The sequence below is a fragment of the Abrus precatorius genome, unplaced genomic scaffold (assembly GCF_003935025.1).
Source record: "Abrus precatorius isolate BTA unplaced genomic scaffold, Abrus_2018 Scaffold4, whole genome shotgun sequence".
In the NCBI taxonomy this organism is placed as follows: Eukaryota; Viridiplantae; Streptophyta; class Magnoliopsida; order Fabales; family Fabaceae; genus Abrus; species Abrus precatorius.
Genome location: NW_020874384.1, coordinates 17,974,400 through 17,988,526, shown reverse-complemented (window position 1 = coordinate 17,988,526; position 14,127 = coordinate 17,974,400). Strand labels below are relative to the sequence as shown.

The following is a 14,127-nucleotide window of genomic DNA, read 5'->3' as shown; positions in this document are numbered from 1 at the left end:
GTTAAGGCAAAATTAAATGATAAAAAAAAAACTTATATATATTTAATATTTGTCGTTGATTTTAAAAAACTTATATAACATCAGTCCTAACACTTTCCTTTTTTTTATCATGCATATTTATAATCATAAGTATGTTATTTAAAATTATAATACAAATTATATAAAAAATAAAAATTTAATTTAATATATACAATATAAATTTTTTATGCTGTAATCTAATCATGGATTAATATATTAACACAAATTATTAATTTTTATAATAACATATAAAAATTATATTTATGATATATTTCAATTAATTACAAAGTGATCCAAAGTTAAATTCTAAAAGTAAATATTAATTTGGCAAATAATTGTTAAAATTGTATTGTTACGGTAAAAAAGGCTGGTAAGTGATTGAGACGGCTATTTACTCAACAAAAAGATGTAAATTAAATCCTTGCATTTCAATGAATGCTTCGTTGTTAGATGAGCACGATCGACGGCAACTGGTTCTTCCATGAGAGAGAAGAAAGGCTCCAAATCTTTCACTTCAACCTCTCCTTGTGCTCTTCTTCGTGACGCATACCACAATTGCTTCAACAGGTTTCATTCTTTTTACCAAATTGTTTCTTTCTCCGATTCCCTCAAAACCCTAATTCCATTTTCGAAGGTGGTATGCGGAGAAGTTCATGAAGGGCCACTGGGACAAACAAGAATGCGTTTCCGAGTGGCAGAAATACAAAGCTTGCCTTTCTGTAGGTCCTTAGCTACTCTTGTGCTTCTTATCTATGAAGCGTTTCGTGAAAACTACTGTTACTTTTGGCAGGAACATTTGGAAGATAAAAATCTGATTCGTTTCTTAGAAGCTGAAGACACAGTTCAAGATCGTGTTGTTGCTTCTCAGTAACTTTTTGGGACTAAGGTGATTCCTACATCATCTGTGTATCTTCATTGCCTAGCTTGTAATTCTGTTGTATGCATTCAAAGAAACTGTGGTTGGAATTAATTTGGATACACATTTCAATTATTGTTATCGGTTCAAAATTAATTCCATCAAATTTAAAAAATTTATCCAACTTTAAAACAAAGGGGTTCTTGTATTTTTTTAGATGATAGAAACCAAGGCTATAGGATAAATAGGTTTAAGAATGGGAGCAAAGCTAAGGAAATTGCGTTCTTCGGTAGGATGCCAAGTGACAGGACTGGATGCTGCAGTGAGTTGTTGACAGAGTTGGATGTTCATGCCTAAGCTTTAAGCAGGATTGAGTCACTAACCATTGGCAACAATTATTTGCATTGGTGTTTGCTTATTTTTGCTGCATAATTCAGTGGTTGTCTTTAAGTTCCATTCTTCCCCTCATTATACAATGGCCTCATGTTCTTCTCTTACAAGCTTCTTCCCTTTGAACTCATAAATAATAGTCACAAAAAGACACTCTTATATATGGCTGAGGCCTCAGTTTATTATATCAATTTCACCTGGGTATTATTGAACAGCTTTCTCATGCTCCTTTTTTTCTTTGGATAGAAAAAGAAATTTTATCTGAGAGAAAAAAGGAAACTGCAATTAGGCTGTAGCAATGGAAAAAAGAGTTTTATCAGAGAGGAAAAAGGAAAATGCAATTAGGTGTAGCAAAGATTTCCTCCAAGGTAAAGGAAACGAAAAACAATAAACAAGAAAAGATCAACTATGTGCTAAAGTCAGACAAGGAATTCCCTGGAAGCAGCAATGCACACTTGAAGTTGCGAGCATTGTGTTCCAACTAAATGCATTTATGCACCAAAGGGTTGAAAGGACTGCACACTGTCACAAACCTTTCTTTCCTTACTTATGTCTCAAATTTCTTCCCAAACTGTTGTCGATTATATTACAAGTGAGGGTTGAAAACCATTTTATTTATTATCATTAACATCTATTAAATTTTATATATCAAGTTGAATTAAGTTATTAATTAAAGACAAGGAGCCTGCCTTCCCTTATTCGTAGAAATTTAGAAACCTGTCACGGTTGTCTAACTAGCGAGTCAGCTCGAAGAATTATACAAGTTTACTATTCAACGTAGAGAAATCAAACCTTGCATTACAGATTGTTTCTTCGTGGACTCAGGTGGACTAAAGTAGAACCATTCAAACTTGCACAAAATTGCAAGTCTATGAGTGAACCAGTTTAAAAAAGAGTAAAATGTAATATTTGCCCCATATTTCCAAAACAACAGTGCTGCCAAGAAAATGCAAAACAAAACTCAGGGTCGAGTTTTCTGCTGGAGCTGTAGATTGATGACACCAGACAGAAAACAAATCAATCAAAGTCTTCATGAAAGAGCCCAGTGTCTGTTTTCTGCAAATTGATCAAACATGTTGTGATTAATGCAGCTGTGTCCTAGTGTGAATAAACCCAGAACAGCTTCATCCTAGGCTCCTATTATGAGTGAACCCATCACTGTTTTCTGCAATGAACCTAGTGGGCATGCTATTCCAACTACTTGTGAGTAAACCATAGCACATGTCCCAGGGTGAAAGAGGTAAATCAAGCATCAATGAGGTGAACCCAGCATCCACCATTATCTTCAGTATTTCTGAACTTCATGATTTGTGAATTTGTCGACTAAATATATTCTGTTTGTGTGCCAAGCTATGAACCCATCTTGAGATTCGTAAATTTGTCCATTGATTTTGAATTTGCTATGTTCTGTTTGTGTTCTGAGATATCAAACCATCTTGTGATTTATAAGATTTTGGTTCTTGGTTTGGTTTAACGATTGCCTCCAGCTCATTCTAAGCTGTTCCTATTACAGATCTCTAAAGCTCGTGATGCTAGATTATGGGCCTGATTGTTTTCTTTCACAACTCTGTTTTGTGAAAGCAAATTTTTTGGCTGCTGTTATAGTGTCATCGCATTTGTACATTAGTAATCAACACTGTCGATCTTTTATCGGATATCAAAGAAGTGTTGCACAAACAGATTTCCCAACCAACACTATGTTTGGATGCTGTAATAGTTTTTTTGTTTTTTTAAATATTATTGCTGGATTATGTAAATCCTTACAAACTTATGTAAACTCTCCTTGGCTAAAAGCATCTCTCTATTTTATTCCCTTGGCCTAATTATGAGTTTGTAATTTCGATGCAGGTACCTAACTAACAGTGAAAGAAGCTTATTCATCGACTTAACGACACAGAAGAAAGAAGCTTATTCATGTGACTACCACTGTTGATGGGGTATTATGTTTCGCTGCCTGTCTGTTAGGGGTTTGTTTGAACAGTGCAAGCTTTGTATTCCGTGAGAGACCTCGGATCTATGGTTTATTACAAAGGGTGAAATGAGAACTTGGTGAGGGTGAATTAGCGAGGAATATGCTTTGTAAAAGTTATTTTCTTCCATGAATACATCTCCCAGATTTTTTTTAAAAATATTTTGAAACAAATATTTGTTTGTTCCGTAGTATTTTAGAAACAAAATATAAATCAAAATCTGTGGGAAGACGCCTCAGTATTTCAGCATTTCTAAGTGCACTTCGGTCTTTCTTTTAGATTTTTATGCTACAGGCTACCATACTTTTTGATGCTCAATTCCAACCAACCCATCACGCTTGTATCTGGCACACAGTAACCAAACCTTATTATCTCCCACAGGTACCATTATAACATACCGCGCCAGCATCAAGCCACCATATAAACCAGCTACCGTGTTGTCATTAGGGTTCTCTGAAATCCTTTGTTCTGTCTCTTGAACCCGTTGAAGCACTGCAGCATACTCCTGTCAAATATATATATATAATTATATAATTTAGTAACATAATTATGTATATTTATAAGACTAACAGAATTAATAAGTAGTTATGTGCTTTGAATATATTAATTATAATGGAGATTATATATGTTTCGGTAATTTTTTTTATTTTAAAAGAAATTAATCTTTGACGACAAACTAAAAAAGTCTTTAATACATACCAAAACAATATAGCATATACGTCGAAGTCGATTTGGTACGAGTTTAGTTTCACATTTACGTGACTGAAACAAGAGTTTTGATTTTTTATGATTTTTTAAATGCAAACATGAGTTTTTTTTTTAATGCTATACATTATAGGATTGAATAACTAACCATGTCTACTGAAATATAACATCGATCCACACATGTGCCTATTTTTGGCTTCCCATTCACTGGGTTTCTAGATCTGTCCTTGACATTAGGTGTGTTTTCTTTTCTTTTCTACGAGAGTCTCTTTTTATCCTTATCATTTCCTTCTCATATTTCATCGTATTACCATCTCACTTTCTCATCGTCCTGCGACCATCCTCTTCCCTATCACATTTTGTTCTTGTAATCGAATCCGCTCAAGTATTCTGATAGTCGCACCACTGCACAACATCGTCAAATATGTGGCCATCTCCACTGTAATGACTTGTGCTAATTCAAAAAGAGGAGGAAAAAAGAAAGAAAGAAAACGCCTTTTTATTTTGAGACTCTGTCGAAGTTCTTTTGTGACAAAAGCATATAATTTTAGGTTTTGTCCAGTTTTAATCTTACTGTGTAAATTTTATTTTGATTTGAGCATGATTGCTTAATTTTTTTCTGACCACCTATTATGCAGTATTGCAATGCTCTCATGATTTAACATTTTTATTTTTCCAAGTGCTATTGGGCCTATGATCTTGTGCAAAAGAAAGAAAGACATCAAAGCCCCATAAAGAACACAAATATTCGAAGCTCCATTAATATTGTTCATCTTAACCTTTTGTTCAGTGGTGCATCCTATCGTTTGAACAACATCATAAAATGGCAGCCTCAAGTGTCAGGGAAGAAAGGAGACCATGTCTTTAGAACATGATTAACTTCTAAGTAAAATTGGCACAGATCTGGTCATGCGCATAACCATTTTCATTACAAAGTGATAGAAAATCTAACTGAAGGACCTAGGTGCATAAATTTTACGAACAAAAGTGCATATGCACGACCCTAAGTTCTGAGGTTGAATTGGACTTCTCCCCAAATTTAAGATAAAAATCACGCCGGACACCAAGGACTGAAGCAGAAAGATGTAAATATAAAGACAGACAATCAAATATAAAATAAGTCACTATTCATAAAAAAAGTATGTAACATTATTGAAGCGTGCAACCTCGTTTAGCCGCGTTTTGGTCCTAACGCCATTCTCAAATAAGGTTTATTTCTTTTTGAAAAGAAACTGTGCAACCATCCATTCTTCCCCATTATTGTATCCAAAAAGTTCTGCTACAGCTATGAAGAATGTTCTCCAATAGGCAGTCCACTTGATAGCTGAATTCTTGCCATACGTTGATTCCATAATTGGCTTTATGAAGGCCATTCTCTGGTCCATTCTTTTGAGCCATTCTTCACTGCAACATAAATTTATCTTGCTTCAGTGATACGGTTCAAACTTGCTCTAAAAACAAATCAAACTATCAAAGGAATATGACAAAATTGCCGTGAGTCATTGAGCAATTTAGTTGACAATAACCTGGTCTGTGCGTAGTGTTTCCCATTTACTAGCCAATGGTTGGTGACTGTAACATCCTCCTACATACATCACCAAAGAAGTCAATTAAAAGTGAGCAAAATGTGGAGTCGATGTAAAGGTGTTACACAAAAATATAGCAGGTACTTCTGCTCTTCCTTTTGCAAGAAACAAAGTATACATTTTTTTATTCTGAATTTTCCTTCATCTTTATTTTTTAGGAAACACAACAAAATTTTGAAGGAGTTCTGCAATATAGTCAGGTAATAACACAGCTGCACAAGTAGCATATCAAACTTACTTGGAAATAAAGAAGTAGATTTGCTGAAGGCATTGTTCCTCCAGTAAAGAAGTATCTCGTAATCCAGTCATCATCATTTTTGTCCTTCATAAATAAGTAGCCAATAAGTAAATGAATGGTATCTTTGAAAGTTGAAATCTCACTACTCTTGTTAAGGTAATGACCAATATCATAAACAAAACAGCCAACAAACCGAGATGGCTAACTTGTCTAACAGCAGTATATCAGGTTCACCTCAAAGTGGTAAGCAAATGCTTTGTGGCAGAAATACTGAACAAATAAAAGACTATCATCTTTCATCCATTTGGATATCTTCTTTAGAAGGTCTTTGTAGTTCTTCATATGCTGTGTCAAGGTCAAAAGTCAAAACAAACTCTAGAATTCAAGAAAACATGGCTTCAATGCAAATTATTTACTCATAAATTCTAACCTCAAACATTTCTATGGAAAATATTCTGTCGTAAGAAGCTTCCATTTCAAATGTGCTAACATCAGCAACAATTATGTCCAAATTTTTTAGCTGAAGATTCCTGACAAGAGAGCAGTGAAAGAAGTGATTTGATCATCATACAATATTTAATTTAATTTGCAAGCTAAATATTGGTTCCAATGCAAGAGTCATCTGCTTAATAAGATTTTTGTTAACCAAATGACATATGTAATGCTAAAAGCAAACAGTGGTGTATCAAGCAGCATACAAGCACTTCTCCTCAATATAAGCCTTTTGAGTTGTGGAGTTGCAGATTCCTGTAACCCTGGAACTAGTATACTTCTTGGCAATGTATAAAGCCAGTGATCCCCAACCGCATCCAACATCAAGAACTGTATGGCCATCTTTCAGGTTTGATCTCTCACAGCACAGTTTCAACATTTCTTCTTCAGCATCTTCCAGAGTCTTTGAGGCAGAAGAAAAATAACAACAGCTGCACCAGTTTATATACATATGGGAAGGTTAATGACAAAAACTGCACCTTAGCTTTTTTAAAAGTTCTCTCATTTAGCTTCTTCAGAAACATCAATAAACTTAATAGAACTTGGTACTTTTGGATTAGAAAGAAAAGCCTTAAAGGTTATTACAATTAAAACTTCCCGCAAGGTAGAAATGAACTGGGCTATTATTTTAGAGAAACACAAAAAATACATTATTTAGCACACTCTTTTCCAACACGCTCGGGAGTAAATTCACACTGACTTCGTTAAATGATCTAGTGTCAGCGTAATTGTAGTCCCATATGGATTTCATATAATAATAAAGTATATTAAAGAATGTTTTGCTAGCATTCCTCTTGCTTGTACGAGTGACATCACATGTCAATTTATGTATTCATTTTTACAAATTATGGCTCTTGTATTATAGTGACAAATTACATGTATCCATCACTGCAATGTTCTCTTAGAAGGGTGGCACAACTATAGCAATTTACTGTAGAGAAAGGAGTTTCAATCGATGAATTATACTCAAAGAAGATTAATAATCAACATAAAAAAAATACAAAAATAATAGGGTAAAATTAATTTTCAGTGTCAGCAAAAAGGATAAAAATACCTGTATTTGAGATTGTTTCCGAGTACCAACTTGAAGAAGGAAGTTGGTAATTCATAATGTTGAGATTTTGCTTTATCAGTGCTGATTGCAATTGGCATCTCTTGCAAAGCTGAAAGAGTATAAAAAATGAATTGATAACGCATGCATGACATTGACATTTTGTGCAACGGTTATTACAATTGAGAAGAGTGAAAGAGAAGAAAAAGGTAACTGAAGAGTACAATGTGCGAAGTGGACGAGGTCGGAGAGCTGAAGGTCAGAGGATGGCTTGTAACTAGAGCGAAGGCGCGTAGCCAACAGCAGGCGCGTGAGTGTCCTGGTGACAGCGTCAGGGAGCAAGTTGCGTTCCAGAGAAGCGAGCATCAGCTTCACCGTAGCATCATAAGCAATCTGCATTATCCCTTCCATCAATGGAACCTTATTGCGATTCTCGTACTTTCCACTGGGAATGGCAGCACCACATACACTTCTTATCGTGTCTCTTTGAAACTTATCTTCGACTCATCATAATTACGAGTTTCATTACATTCTAATTTTTTATTTTAAAGAAACTAAATTCGTTATTATTTTTATTATTTAACTTTTATACACGTATTTTAAAAATATATTATAAACATATAGAAAAACTTAAAAATTATTCTCTTGAATAGAATGTAAAGGAGGAAATGTCCCATTTTAGTTTTCATAGTTCTTTTTTAAGAATAAATTAAGTTTGTTTTTTAAATTAAATAAAATATTATAGCAAAAAATGTATTTAATCATAGGTTATTTTAATAAATAGAAAATGTGACATGGTAATATTTTTATCTAAATTATACAATAGTTATTAACTAAAACTTCGGAACTGAGTGGACAAATAATACAATAGTTTTATTTTTCTTTTGTTATCACATTTGTCGAACTTTATTTTTTAATATATTACATAATTTTTAATTATTATAAAAACAATATATTTATAAGCTGCATTGACTTATTAAGTGTCACTATTCTTCTGAAAATAAATTTATTATTCTTCCAAAAATAAGTTTTTATAAATTAAATTTTCACAAATTTAAAAATTATTAGTTATTTTTAAAAATAAGTTTGAAAAATTAAACTTTTACCCTTTTAAAAATAAATTTCTGAACTTAAAACTTTACAATTCTAAAACTTAATTTTTGAAATTAAATTTTACACTTCCAAAAATTAATTTTTAAAATTATTAATCAATTTTAAAATTAAATTAAGAAATAGAATTTTAAACTTTCAAAATTAATTTTAATTATTTTTTAAAATTATTTATTCTAAAAATAAATTTTAAGAATTTATTTAAGAAGAAATTACAGTATTGTTTAACAGAGATGTAAAAAAAAAAAGAGATGAAAAACTACCCCGTATGTGAACCAACAAAAAATGAGTATGGTAAAAACCAAGTGCTTGGACACAACCTTACAGATGAAACGGTGTTAAGTCTTTGCTGTTGAGCTTAGCAAAACCCCTAAACCCTGTGAATGAAGAAGACGAAGAGTGGCGAAGTAAATGAAGAAAAAGGGGCGAAGTTGAGGGGTGCAGAGAGGTCGTCGTACTTCGCACGCAGAGAGGCAGCGAAGGTGTTGAGAGTGGTTCTCGAAGGAGATGCTAAGCGCCGCGCTCTCGCCTCCATCAAATCCCTCATCTATCAACCTTCCATCAGAAACAAGAAGGCCACGTTTGCTCTCATTTGTCAAACCCTCAAACGTAACTAACTTCCTCATTCTCTCTCTCTCTCTCTCTCTCTCTCTCAAACGTTCTTCATTTTTCCTAAACGCGTTCCTTTTCGTTTCTTCCCCAGATCTTCCCATCATCAAGGATGTCTTAGAAGTTGCTTCTATTCTCAACACCAAGTGGAGGGTAATAGTGTAACCTAACCGCATTGACTTTTATTCTTTCTTCGTTGACGTGTTTTATGACACAATTTCTCGTCTGCCGTTGATTTTACAGAGACAACAAGAGTTGATTTATATCATTGTCTATGATATCCTTTTCGGCCAGGTTTGTATTCCTGTCGTATTGCATAAGGACTTGTGTTTCTGCAAATTGAAATGTGTTATTCGATACTAATGAATTAATTTATCTAACTTGAGAGCAATAAATTTCTAGGCAGTTTCATTGGTTGGTGATGCAGAGAAGTATCTTATGCGCCACAAAGATGCTCTACATTCAACTCTGAAGCAGCTCTTGTCACAGAGAAATGTGAAGACGGTTAAACAGTTGGTTGCTCTTCATGAAGTTCCTGGTCAGTTTTCATCTCTTTCTTTTTGTTGTATTTCTTTAGGTATTATTGCTTTTTGGATTTTGCACTGTACATGCATGAAATTGTTCCGATTCTAATGCATATAATTTATAAATGATTCTTTTGAAATTTGATACATTTTCAATGGGTATTCTTATGGAAGCTATAGTTATTGACGAGAGTTTCTGGCTTCCTGCTCTACTGTGATAATGACTTGGAGTTGTTAATTTTTCTTATGCAGATGTTTCTGTACCTCGTTATGTTCGTGTGAATACACTTAAACTGGATGTTGATTCTGCCTTTCATGAACTTCAGGAAAAATACTCGGTATTTTTGTCAAAATATTTCTGTCATCAAGATCCTGTATTATTTTTTTCTTTATTTTTTTTATGGAAAGTATCTAAATGGATTCATAAAGAAATCACGTCATGTGATTCCTTGATTTAAACTATTGCTCTACGTCTTGATTGATAAGGATTATTTTTTTACGTGTCAAATAGGTTCGAAAGGATGATTTACTGCCTGACTTGCTGGTACTCCCACCCGGCACTGATTTACATGATCATCCTCTTGTGAAGAATGGAAGTATCTTTATGCAAGTAGGAATTACCCCTCCTTACTTCCCCCCCCCCCCCCCCCCCACAAAGACATAGGAAGATATAGTTACATATCATCATCTGTAAATCTGTATGTAGGGCTCATGGGATGAAAAAGTTAATATCTTTTTGCTATTTAAGAAATATATTGACATGGCAATTCTAATTGCTTGTTATTCCTTCTTAGTATTCTTTTTGCTAACATTGAGACAAACTTGTGTAAAGGGTAAGGCAAGTTCAATGGCAGCACCAGCCCTTAGCCCTGAACCAGGATGGGAGGTGAGTTATTGCTGCATTATATATAAAGAGGCTTCTCTTAAGATTAATAAACACTTGGGAAGTTTTAGTGGATTGGTTTCATGAAAAATTGTAACCCAAAATATCTCATCAAATGCAACTTGATAACATGATTTTAAAAATGGAGCAAGCTACCCTTCAAAACTGTAGCAAACGTGAAACCAAGTATATTTCATTCTTTGTTGAGCTGATTGTTCTGTTTATGTGGGTCAATTCCTTTTCAGACAACTAATCAATTGGGAATTCAGGATATTATTATTATATGGAAGTATATTGCCGTTAAACCATTGTAATGGTTTTAGAAAATATTATATTTGGCATCTATTGCTTTATTTTATTTTTTAGAAATCTCATATTGCTTAATATGTTACCTTGAAATATTTTTTCTAATTATATATATATATAAATGCTGATGAATTATTAACGTTGAAAGGCTTCAAGAAATGGCTAATGTTCCCATGCATAAATTATTTACAAGAAGCAACGACATACGTATGTGCTTGTTGCCTGCTATTTTTTTAACTATTATGTTATGTATATAAATAAATTATAATTATCAAATATCATTGTTAGAAGGGAAGAAAAAATGATGTTGGCCAGATTTGGTGTTACTTATTCCAATCCTTACTAGTCATGCACTTTAAATGTACTTCAAGGTTCTTGACGCATGTGCGGCACCAGGAAATAAAACTGTCCACCTTGCTGCCCTTATGAAGAGAAAGGGTAGGATTATAGCATGTGAGCTCCAAAAAGAAAGGATTAAGCGTTTGAAAGACACTATAAAGCTATCCGGTGCTTCCAGTATCCTTTGCAATGTCTGTATATAGATGCTTATTGATAGCTCTTTCAATGTCACAATAATCAGCCACTTAGATTTTATTTAAAATCACATGCATAGTAGTTATCCAGAATCCTTATCTCTTTTCTGCATATTAATGTCTCCACAGCTGAGGAGCATTAAATTTTGAGACTATTCTTAATTTTCAGTTTGTGTTGCTACCCATTAATCTTAACCCCAAGCTCAGACATACATGTCCTAAATGAGGATTTCTTGAACATTAATCCCAAGGACTCTTCATATTCTAAGGTGGAGTATATATAATGTATTCTCCAGTTGTATCCTTTTTCGTGTTTCATGAGTTTTATACTGGTGTGGCTACAAAGTACTAACAGATTGACTGATTGCTTTGGCCTGTAGTCATCAGACTTAAACACTTAATACTCCATTGTTTTCTTCTACAATTACCATTTCTGATAAGGGACAAGATATTTGGATAATGGGACTGGTGGATTCTGGCATGTTTGTTGGTTTGAATGATGAAGTGTGTAGTCTGCTGATGCTTTTGGGAGGACTTGGTTTCTGTAAAAAAAATTTGTACACTGATTAGAGAAAGAGAAATAATGTTTTCCATTTAGAATTTTATCAAATGGCTAAGAATCTGTGCTATTGATATTCTTTGAAGTTCTGTAATAGCATCTTGGTTATTTCATGAATCAAGAAAGGAAGATACGGCTTATCTAGATTCTAGTGGTTATTTGTTACGTTATCTTACTGATTGCAGTTTTACTTTGTTCATTTGTTTGTGTGTCTAACTATTGTCAGATCATTAATTACAGGTGAAAGCTATTCTTTTGGATCCTTCCTGCTCTGGTTCTGGTACTGCTGCTTCAAGACTTGACCATCTGCTCCCATCTAAAGCAGCAGGTTACATTTAGTTCTAAGATGTTGTCAATTGTATCTACCTAGCTCTCAACTTCTTTGCATAGGAAGTTCCCCTAAACGAGTTTAAATTTACCAGTGGTATCATTGCAGTGCATAAATTTAATTGAATTCATAACCCACGTATTGTAGCCTAGTTTGTAGCATTGTAACACTCCAACCCCCACAATCTTAAAGTGCTATTTACTCTTAATTGTCAACTTTTGATTCCTTAGGTCAGAATACTGATATGGAAAGATTGAACAAGCTTGCAGCTTTTCAGAGAAAGGCTCTTCAACATGCTTTACTTTGTGAGTAGATCATTCTCTTAGTCAGTTATATTTTTATTTTTTTTCTTGTTTCTAGATTGTTTAGAAGCTTATTTAACAGTCTCCAAATTCTTTGTTAGGCAGCTAAGAACTTCAGGTTTCTTTCTTTCTTTTTCCTCGTTATTATATACATATGCTAGATATGTATAAGTTTTAAAAGTTATGCCTAGCTTTGGGCCACAGTAATTTAAGAAAAGAATCGTTTCATTTGACAGTTCCAGCAGTTGAAAGAATTGTCTATAGTACATGTTCAATCAACCAAATTGAGAATGAGGATGTCATCAAATCTGTTCTGCCCATAGCCGAATCATATGGATTCCAATTGGCAAAACCCTTCCCCCAGTGGCAGCGGCGTGGTCTTCCAGTGTTTGAAGGCTGTAAGTATTATTCTTAGGCAGCAGCAGTTATCTGTCTATGGTCGTTTTACACTCCCATCTTGGCTATTGTTAATGCTGCTTGTTTTCTTACCTTTCAGCTGCTTGCCTGGTTCGGACAGATGCTGCCAAGGATGGCGAGGGTTTCTTCATTGCTTTGTTTACCAAGAAGAATGCTACTAAATTTTCGGCAAGGTCAAATAAAAATGAAACTAAAACATCCTACTGCTCTCCCAGAATTAAAAACGTTCAAAGTAAAAAATCTGTACCGTTTATTAGCACTAACCCATTCAGAATGTGGTTATATGATCAACTGAACCGCCGCAAGTATAACATGTAGCGGTCGAAATTGGAGTGGTATAAAAGAACTGGCTACGACATAAATTTTATATGTCATCTAATTATTTGTCTTAAAAAATGTTCCATTTTAGTCATACGGAATCCAAGATTCATGTCTATCAGTGGCCAAGGAGAAGCACATGGCGATTATTCATTTTTTCTGTAACAACGGCGTGTACTCTCTTTAGTGGAAGTTTTCTCTCAAGATGGATTGCTGTGATTAGTGGGCAACTAAAGCATATCAGAAATAGAAATCAGAGGAATTATGGAAATTGCATATGATCAAATTACTCATCATAACCAAAAAATATCGGCGGAAAGATACAAACTATTGCCATACTCAAATTTAAATTGATCATCATTTTATATAAAGTTGAATGAGAGTTAAATGCAGGTATATTTAAGTCTTAATCTATCTTGAATCTTTTAGAATTCATAATAAAAAAAGATAGTAGTAGTTACCCTAAGGAATGATTTTTTCTTCCAAAGTGTTTGATTTTATTAATTTTTTTTTTAAGAATTTAATCACTAAAACTACTTTAAATACTATGATAATTTTCACATTTCTATTATTTAGTTATTTATATCTCCTGATTATTGAGTTTTTTCATATTATCACTATTTATATTATTAAAAATTATCATAACTGCTTCTCCCAGCAGCATATGATTTATTTGCTAAATAAACTGGCAAATGATTATGATACGAAGAAATTTAGTATGAATAGTGCGTTTTCTGTCATGGGAAAGGAGAAAGAAAATTAATGACAAATTTATTCCGTTCGACGGAATATAGAGAACTGTGCTGTAATTGGTCAAACTAACCATTTGGTCACTTTAAATAAGAAATATTTTGTAGCAAAATCTCTAAAAAAACAATATCCACATACATTTATCACCCCTGAGAAAGTCCACTTACATAAACAACAGTCAT

At 33.6% G+C, this 14,127-nt stretch overlaps 3 protein-coding genes across 6 annotated transcripts; 2 read left to right on the top strand and 1 right to left on the bottom strand.

The window, feature by feature from the left end:
• The first annotated feature begins 400 nt into the window (after positions 1-400).
• LOC113864461 (uncharacterized protein At4g33100) lies at positions 401-3,371 on the top strand. Of its 3 annotated transcripts, none has more exons than XM_027498191.1 (4): positions 401-585; positions 653-737; positions 809-904; positions 3,113-3,371. In XM_027498191.1, the coding sequence occupies exons 1-3, from the start codon at positions 500-502 to the stop codon at positions 887-889; spliced, it is 252 nt and encodes an 83-aa protein (XP_027353992.1). In that variant the 5' UTR covers positions 401-499; the 3' UTR covers positions 890-904; positions 3,113-3,371. The 3 variants fall into 3 exon arrangements, with proteins under 3 accessions (XP_027353992.1, XP_027353991.1, XP_027353993.1); XM_027498190.1 differs by lacking the exon at positions 3,113-3,371 and adding an exon at positions 1,567-1,586; XM_027498192.1 differs by lacking the exon at positions 3,113-3,371 and adding an exon at positions 1,511-1,542.
• Positions 3,372-5,012: 1,641 nt separating this feature from the next.
• Positions 5,013-7,823, bottom strand: LOC113864599 ((S)-coclaurine N-methyltransferase-like). Its single transcript, XM_027498501.1, has 8 exons — positions 7,531-7,823; positions 7,310-7,418; positions 6,462-6,686; positions 6,194-6,293; positions 5,998-6,108; positions 5,764-5,847; positions 5,466-5,524; positions 5,013-5,343 (listed from the first exon to the last, which is right to left on the bottom strand). The coding sequence occupies exons 1-8, from the start codon at positions 7,715-7,717 to the stop codon at positions 5,151-5,153; spliced, it is 1,068 nt and encodes a 355-aa protein (XP_027354302.1). The 5' UTR covers positions 7,718-7,823; the 3' UTR covers positions 5,013-5,150.
• Positions 7,824-8,755: 932 nt separating this feature from the next.
• Positions 8,756-13,249, top strand: LOC113864598 (probable 28S rRNA (cytosine-C(5))-methyltransferase). 2 transcript variants are annotated; one of them, XM_027498499.1, is made up of 13 exons: positions 8,756-9,025; positions 9,120-9,178; positions 9,269-9,319; positions 9,428-9,563; positions 9,802-9,887; positions 10,061-10,159; positions 10,382-10,435; positions 11,110-11,254; positions 11,479-11,540; positions 12,071-12,158; positions 12,389-12,463; positions 12,697-12,858; positions 12,957-13,249. In XM_027498499.1, exons 1-13 carry the CDS (start codon positions 8,800-8,802, stop codon positions 13,193-13,195), a joined length of 1,482 nt encoding a protein of 493 aa, XP_027354300.1. In that variant the 5' UTR covers positions 8,756-8,799; the 3' UTR covers positions 13,196-13,249. The 2 variants fall into 2 exon arrangements, with proteins under 2 accessions (XP_027354300.1, XP_027354301.1); XM_027498500.1 differs by lacking the exons at positions 12,697-12,858; positions 12,957-13,249 and adding an exon at positions 12,622-12,645.
• Positions 13,250-14,127: the final 878 nt, after the last annotated feature.

Coding starts and splice junctions, on each gene's coding strand:
- LOC113864461 (XM_027498191.1), top strand. CDS start 500: ATGAGAGAGAAGAAAGGCTCCAAATCTTTCACTTCAACCTCTCCTTGT. Junction 586..652: donor TACCACAATTGCTTCAACAG/GTTTCATTCTTT, acceptor CCATTTTCGAAG/GTGGTATGCGGAGAAGTTCA. Junction 738..808: donor AATACAAAGCTTGCCTTTCT/GTAGGTCCTTAG, acceptor TACTTTTGGCAG/GAACATTTGGAAGATAAAAA.
- LOC113864598 (XM_027498499.1), top strand. CDS start 8,800: ATGAAGAAGACGAAGAGTGGCGAAGTAAATGAAGAAAAAGGGGCGAAG. Junction 11,541..12,070: donor AGGACTCTTCATATTCTAAG/GTGGAGTATATA, acceptor CATTAATTACAG/GTGAAAGCTATTCTTTTGGA. Junction 12,159..12,388: donor GCTCCCATCTAAAGCAGCAG/GTTACATTTAGT, acceptor TTGATTCCTTAG/GTCAGAATACTGATATGGAA.
- LOC113864599 (XM_027498501.1), bottom strand. CDS start 7,717: ATGGAAGGGATAATGCAGATTGCTTATGATGCTACGGTGAAGCTGATG. Junction 5,525..5,763: donor ATCTACTTCTTTATTTCCAA/GTAAGTTTGATA, acceptor TGATGTATGTAG/GAGGATGTTACAGTCACCAA. Junction 5,344..5,465: donor AAACACTACGCACAGACCAG/GTTATTGTCAAC, acceptor TTTATGTTGCAG/TGAAGAATGGCTCAAAAGAA.